General features: G+C 34.5%; 1 protein-coding gene across 2 annotated transcripts; it reads left to right on the forward strand.

The window, feature by feature from the left end:
* The first annotated feature begins 3,725 nt into the window (after positions 1-3,725).
* LOC111012515 (equilibrative nucleotide transporter 3) lies at positions 3,726-7,273 on the forward strand. 2 transcript variants are annotated; one of them, XM_088127345.1, is made up of 10 exons: positions 3,726-3,865; positions 4,567-4,623; positions 4,732-4,836; positions 5,248-5,403; positions 5,542-5,685; positions 5,793-5,898; positions 6,061-6,236; positions 6,312-6,463; positions 6,569-6,827; positions 6,930-7,273. In XM_088127345.1, exons 2-10 carry the CDS (start codon positions 4,579-4,581, stop codon positions 7,038-7,040), a joined length of 1,254 nt encoding a protein of 417 aa, XP_087983471.1. In that variant the 5' UTR covers positions 3,726-3,865; positions 4,567-4,578; the 3' UTR covers positions 7,041-7,273. The 2 variants fall into 2 exon arrangements, with proteins under 2 accessions (XP_087983471.1, XP_087983467.1); XM_088127341.1 differs by lacking the exon at positions 3,726-3,865 and adding an exon at positions 4,115-4,303.
* The last annotated feature ends 299 nt before the right edge of the window (positions 7,274-7,572 follow it).

The following is a 7,572-nucleotide window of genomic DNA, read 5'->3' on the forward strand; positions in this document are numbered from 1 at the left end:
CAAGTTACAAGAATGAGGATGGACAACGACTCCCCACCAATGAAAGCGCCATTTTCAAGAAAACCAACTTACCAAGAGGATACAAAGGAGATAAGAGTAGTAGGCATGTTTTTTCAATTAGTTCTCTGCTTCCCAATGGGTTGTGGATTTGTTTGGTTTGTTTATTGATAACAGAAAAAGACCTTCTGTACGCTAGTATTTGCACTCTTTCTCTGCCTTCCGAATCTTCATTCTTTGACAATATGCTTTTTATAACCCAAACAAAACCATTGCTTCACAAACTGCCATTGCAGTCCAGCCAAACGGGGGCCCCCCTCAAATTGGAATTGGCCAAAGTGATTCCAAAAAAGTGGATTGCTTTTCTCCTCCTTTTTTTTCCGCGTCGTCGTCATCCTGAAACGACACCGTTGAATGTTGATGGAAAGCTCTGTAAAGTGGAAGTCTACGCAATCATTTTCCAAAAAGGGGCAGGCCCATCAAGCCCGCTCGTTTGTTAGGAGTTTGAAGGCTCGCGCGTGTGAAATGTCAATCACTATTCTAATTTGTAAATAGAAATCAGAACTGGTGTGGAACTCAGGCCAAATGCTCTCTGATTCTTAAGTAATTAGTATGCTGAATAGGTTGAGACTCCATGCTGGAAATAGGAGTCCTGACATTTTGATGCTTGCACCAATCCTTTCTGGTGTGAGATCCAAACAAGAGAAAGTACTATGACAGTAGAATCAAACATCGACTGAATGTGTTAGGCGTGTCTCTCATTGAGAGGTGTTCTTTCATTGGGGCCTAACCGTGTTGGGATTATAGAGCCAAAACAGGAAACCCATGTCCTATGAAGAAAAAGATTTTTCAACACTATTACCAATTCCTATCGAGAGTAGGATGTTGTTGTCTAAGGATCACAATATTGTTTTCCTATAAGAATTATGATATTTGGCCTCTTATAAATAGAATCTTAGGTTTCATTTATACAGAATCCAAATAAAAGAGACTTGAGTGGTTGTGGATAATGTTGAAAAGGATTCTGTATCCAGTGGGTTTAGTGAGTGTTTTTTATTCATGTACCTAAGTATAGTGTGTTATAATAGTTAGAAGCTAGAGGGCTTTTGTTGGGACCTCTAGGAGATATTTTTATATTTTTTGGGAGAGTTTTGTATTCTAATCCTTAAACAATTAATAGTGAATTACCCACATCTGAGTGGAAGACTGGACGTAGCCCTTAGTTGTTTCCTTCCTATTTTCATATATTTTGGTTGTGTCTGGATATTTCTGTAGGAGGGGAATTATTCAGGGTCTTTAATTTCCCAACAAACCGAACTCCCTCCCTATAGCTAGGAAGTTGGAGTCTAGACACGTATGTCCAATCAGAAGAGGCCACGTATCGGGTGGGAATTACCCCATAACATGTGTAGCTTTTTAGACCAAAAAAGTTGGAATTAGAATTTATGGGAATTAAGATTATGTAGGACATTATTTCGAGAAGCAGCGGCACACGCGCAAGATCATGGCCGTTGATTTTACATCAGAAAAGAAGCGCCACGCTCCTCCGGTGAATGGACACTACGGTCATGGAATGCGCTTCGGTTGCATGGCAGGTGCTTTTCGTGCGTTGACTTAAGCCTAAGCCGCCCTCGCCCTTCTATTACATCGTCTTATAATTAATTAATTAAATACATAATTGTGGTCTCATTTATTTACATATAATGCAACTGCACCATTTCTTGTAACTCCTTTTGTTACCTATTGTATCCATTTTCCATCTGTCTTTTGTTCCGATGGGATTAAGACGAGAATTGTTTTTATTTGCATGTATATTTAGTGAAATTGAATCGAATAATATGATTGTATAGATAAGCTCCCCTTATCATACCTATCTATGGGGTATAAAATTAGATTGGATATGTTGAGGTCTCGATTACTGAGATATTGAGTATGGAGTATTGCTTAAACTGTATTTATATCTCATATTTAGAGAGAGCGTAAGCCTAGAATTCGTGGCAATGTCTTTCATCAAACTTCGATTATTTTACCTATTGTTTGAAGTGGCGTTGATGTTCGTGCTCCAATTTGGGAGATATTGTTTTATTTGGATCTTGAACTTTGATGTTGTCTTTTCGGAATTTATTTTCTTAACTTGTTTATTTTATTTTATGTGGGTTCTATTTTCATGCTCGTGTTATGGTTTTGTTTTTCGTTATCATGTTCCTTTCTGTTTTTTTTTTTAAACCTTGTTTTCAGTGAGATTCATATTAAGAGAGAAAAGAACTACTCCAAGATTACTAAGTTTGTGCAATATTGTGTTATTTACTTTTTCAAAAACACTTTCAAAATCTAAGTCAAAAGTTCAAAAATAAAAACAAATTTTAAAAACTATTTCTTTTTAGCTTTTAAAAAGGTGGCATAGACTTTTAAAATACTTTTAGAAAATAGATAACAAAATAAAAATTTTCATAAATTGGATGAAAATAGTGTTAGCAAATTTAATTTTTGTAAACAAAAACAAAATAATTATTCCAACGGAAAGGTTTTTAGTTTAAAAAACTAGCCATATACTGAATTTAGATTTATTGATAGAATTTTGAGGAGAGAATGAGATAGTTGTAAACGTTACTCCAAGATTTTTTTAATATATATATATTTCGAATAAGTCTAATTTATTGCTAGTTGTAGTGTATTCATTATCTTTTTGAGTTAATTGGATGCCTACAATTTAATTCTCATCATTATTGCAACTTTATTTCGTTTTTATTATTATTTTTTTTCTTGAGAAAAATTGCAACTTTACTTTTTGATATCAGTATAAAGTACTTGTTATTTTGAAGCACAATATTTGTTAATTGTTTGGTTAGGTTAATTGCTAAATATTATATTAAATTACAAATAAAAAGTAGGGACTCGAATCTACTGTTTGATTCTTTTTTTTTTTTCACGAATCTTTTTCATTCTCTCTTTTGAATAATTTTGAATCCTCTAGGCTCTACCTCCGTTGAATTGGAAAAAATATATATACATATATATTAAATTGGTCAAAACAATTTGAATCTAATAAATTAATTATAAAAATGAAAAATAGAATAATATTTAAATAGAGCCTCAATTTTTAAAATCTCACAAAACAAAGAAAAATTTTGAATAAATAAGTTTTTTTACTAAAAAAGGGTGGGTTATCAAATCCGCCTTTAATTCTCTTTTCTTAAACTAACAAATTACAACTAATAATTATCTGTTACTTTTCTTAAAGAAAAATAGAAAAAACTAGACAGTAAAGGTGACTACTATATCCCCTTTAAATATATTTGAGACCGATTTTGAAATGATTAAAATCTTTTTTTTAATTACTTTCCATTTTATTGATATCTTTATCAGATTAAAAAATTAATTTTAAAAAAATTTAAAACCACCTTAAATTATTTTACCGAAGAAAAAAATTAATTATATAGATTTGTTTCTTTCAAAATCATCGTTGTACCGTCACTTTCAAAAACATCTTATATATTTGATCCCTGCGATCAAAGAAATACACGGAAATGGAAATCTGAAAATCGGACGGCGCTGGCTCGGCTCCCCTTGTTTTCGACTTTCCCTCCTTTCTTGGGTTGGTGCTCGACGAAAAGTTGAAAACAAGGAATTTAGTGCTTCTCCAAACTCTATAATTCTTTGTTTTACTTTTCGCCAGTTCTTCGTCGCGCTCGCACATGTCAATATCAGTGATTAGTCGCAAAAATCTTTCCTAGTTTTCATATTCTGCGTCAAACCCAATAAACTATTCTTTTTCCGCCTTATTTTCCCCTCTTTTTTGAATCCCACCTCTTCACTCTCTTCTTCCTCGCGTTCAGACTCCCAAGTTTGGATTCTTCCGCCCACCAAGGTCTGTGTCGACTCTCGAGGTTTCTCACTCTGTTTACTATACTCTCATTTATTTCCCACGTTTGTTAATATCTAATGCCGCTTTGATTATAATTTAATATCATGTAGCATCTGCTTTTGTCTATGATTTACTGTATTTTAATCAAATTAGTACTTGATTAATGGGGTCGCGACTCGTGAGTGACTCGATTTATATCTGATTCCTGAATAGTTCTCGACATTGTAGGACCTCTCTGGTTTGTATACTTTCCTTATTTGCCATTGAAAGCCCAGATTATCTCAAGAATTTAGAAACCAACCAAGTTTTAGAATACCCCTTCTGATAGTTTTTTCTGCTATTTCTTCAAAATCTAGAATCGTGGTGGGATTCCTTCTTTGCTTTACTGACTGGTCTCATTTGTAATAAGGGGATTGTCAATCGTGAGAAAATTGTTTCAAGGTATGGAGATCACCAACCCCGTTAATTATTTTCCTGCTAAAATTGCTTGTGCACAAAATTTTCCAGGATTCTCTCTACAGCTCATCTTTCCTGTAATCCAACCTGTGTATTTATTGCTCCTTCGCATTCGCTCTGCTTCTGAATGATCTTTCCAAATATATATACATCAATCCCTTTTGTCTTTCTCTTGTAATTTTCTCACTGTGCTATCATCAATGTTCTTTTTTTCAGCTTTTTAACTTTTGAATATTGTTTGGGAATAGGGATCTATCTTCATGACTACTACTACTGTTGAGTCTGGGGCTCCAGGAAGGACTGGGGTTTGTGCTTATCCCTCTTTTACCTACGTTTATTGTTAATTATGTAAAGTAAAGTTAAATTTTTGGAAGGTAAGTTGATTTTTTTTTTTTTTTTAATTTTCTAATCAGGGGAAGTACAGAGCTCTGGCAGTTTGCTGGTTTCTCGGTTTGGGTTCCCTCGTTTGCTGGAACAGTATGCTGACTATAGCAGATTACTATTATCAAATATTTCCGGTAAGTATTATTTCTTTTTTGCTTTCTTTCTTTTCTTTTTGCCTTTTTTTTTTTTTTTTGTGGGTGGGGAGACTTTTCGATTGACTAAAAAAGTCTACATATCACATGACATAATCAACGTTCCCAAGGTAATCAACCTTCTGAGTATGATTTGTGTATTAGAAACACTGATTATTTCATGTGCTGTGTGTTGTTAATTTTAGTCAATCGATTAGTTTACTCGTGTTTCCTTTTAGCTTTGTAGAGTAGAATGTTTCCAAACTCTTGGGAAGCTCTGAGACTTTCAATTTTTCTTTTTAAAGTTTGGTTTTAAATTTTACTGATTACAATATAGCCCATATAAGTGACTTGTGTTATTTCAAGATATTCAGCTGAAGAATTGTTATCCTTTTACTTTTTGAATCTTTGTAGCATTATCATCCTTCAAGAGTACTCACCCTCGTGTATCAACCATTTGCTGTTGGAACGATTGCAATACTGGCATATAATGAATCAAAAATTGATACCAGAAGGAGGAATATACGTGGATACTCTCTCTTCTTCCTAAGTACTGTGTTGCTTATAGTTGTAAGTAATAGCGGATGCTTTCTAAATTGAGATGCTCAGATTACAGCATATGGGATAAGTTGAAATTCTCTTTTCTTATTCAGTTGGTTAAAATGACACTAAATGTTGTTTGCTTTGTTTTCTTCTCACCTGCAATAGTTGGATTTGGTCACATCCGGGAAAGGAGGGATTGGACCATATATTGCTTTATGTGTCATTGTTGGTTCATTCGGAATCGCTGATGCCTTTGTGCAAGGTGGGATGGTTGGAGATCTCTCCTTGATGTGTCCTGAATTCATCCAGGTTTGGTTTGACTCTTTTATTCTTTCATGGGGTGGGAGGAAAAAGTTTGGATTTTGCAGTTACCTGTGCATGCAATTCTGTTACAAGTTGTTCTTTTGTCACTACAGTCTTTTATGGCTGGATTGGCTGCCTCAGGAGCTCTAACCTCTGGGTTGAGGCTAGTCACGAAAGCTGCTTTCGAGGATTTACATGACGGTCTTCGTAAAGGGACCAGTATGTTATTTCTATTCAACCATTTGACATTCAGCTTATAGATTATGGAATATGCATGATGTAACCAGTACTTGGCAATTAGTTCCTTTTAACTTTATGCAGTTAAAATGACTACTTGGACCTCTTGCTCTTAACATTCATCTTCTTTACTGATTTATGCAGTGTTATTTTTAGCGATATCTGCTGCTTTCGAGTTTTTCTGTGTTATTCTCTATGCAATAGTCTTCCCTAAAATCCCACTAGTAAAGTACTACCGTAAAAAGGCTGCTTCCGAAGGATCCAAAACTGTGTCATCTGACCTTGCCGCTGTAGGCATCGAAATTCAATCAGACCTAGAAGTATGGGAATCTTCTCTATGTTTTTTAAATTATAATAGCAAAAGAAAATCCTGATTCTGATTGATAAAGTCACAGGTTGGAGACAAAGCCGAACTATTGAGCAAAAAGCAGCTATTCCTAAAGAACAAAGACTATCTTATTGGCGTGTTTCTGATATACGTTGTCACATTGTCAATCTTTCCCGGGTTCTTGTACGAAAATACTGGAGAACACCAATTGGGTTCATGGTAGGAACTCTAGACAACTAGATATACAGTCCATGAACTTTTTTCTGATAGACCATATGGAATTCACATCGAGTGTCTTGATCTGCTGCTCTGCTGATGTTTCAGGTATCCACTTGTTTTAATAGCAATGTACAATGTGTGGGATCTGATAGGCAGATACGTACCTCTCATAAACTGGGTGAAGTTGGAGTCGAGGAAGGGCCTGTTGATCGCGATTCTGAGTCGTTTCTTGCTCATCCCAGCATTTTACTTCACTGCAAAATACGGGGACCAAGGGTGGATGATCTTCCTCACTTCCTTCTTGGGACTAACCAATGGCCATCTTACTGTTTGTGTTTTTACTGCAGCACCTAAAGGCTACAAGGTCAGTTGTTGCTGCCTGCAGCAAATAAATTAATGTGGCGTTATCATTCATTGTTTTTGTGGTGAATCTGATATATAATTGTGTGGTTTTGGTTTTATGAAGGCGCCTGAGCAGAATGCGTTGGGGAATCTGCTTGTAATGTTCCTTTTAGGCGGCATTTTTGCAGGAGTTTCTCTCGATTGGCTGTGGATCATTGGAAATGGTAGCTTCTGAAGCATCGGTTATATTTCATTTGTTGAACAAAGCAAAGCGTAGACATTTGTTTATGCATGCCTTGCAGTTACAGGAAGTTTATTAGCTTAAACCAGCCTTCTTTTTTTTTTTTTTTTTTTAATTTACCTGTTTCCTATTTAGTTTTTAAGCTATGGATTGCATATGTTCTTTTTTGGTTTTATTCTAATTGTAAATAGATCAGTTGAATTTTATAATGATATCCTCTTGCACAATCTCTTCTAACCTTACAAGAAGTCAAATGACATGTCATCATACACTTCAAAAATATATATGTATACATATATGTGTGTTTATATATTTGGTTTGAGAAAACCATGTCCTTCCCTTCATGTTTGAGTTCTTTTTTCCCTTGTATGAATTTAAAAATACTAAAAGGTGATGACGTATATTATGGAATATTTTAATGGACAAAAACAAATAATTTTGGGTTTAATAAGTTACCAAGTTTTTAAATTTTATAGATTAGTAATGTCTAATTTAACTTTTAATAAAGTATATTTTTATGCTACAT

Source organism: Momordica charantia (assembly GCF_013281855.1).
Source record: "Momordica charantia cultivar OHB3-1 chromosome 1 unlocalized genomic scaffold, Mcharantia_2.0 BLBB01000001.1, whole genome shotgun sequence".
Taxonomy (NCBI): domain Eukaryota; kingdom Viridiplantae; phylum Streptophyta; class Magnoliopsida; order Cucurbitales; family Cucurbitaceae; genus Momordica; species Momordica charantia.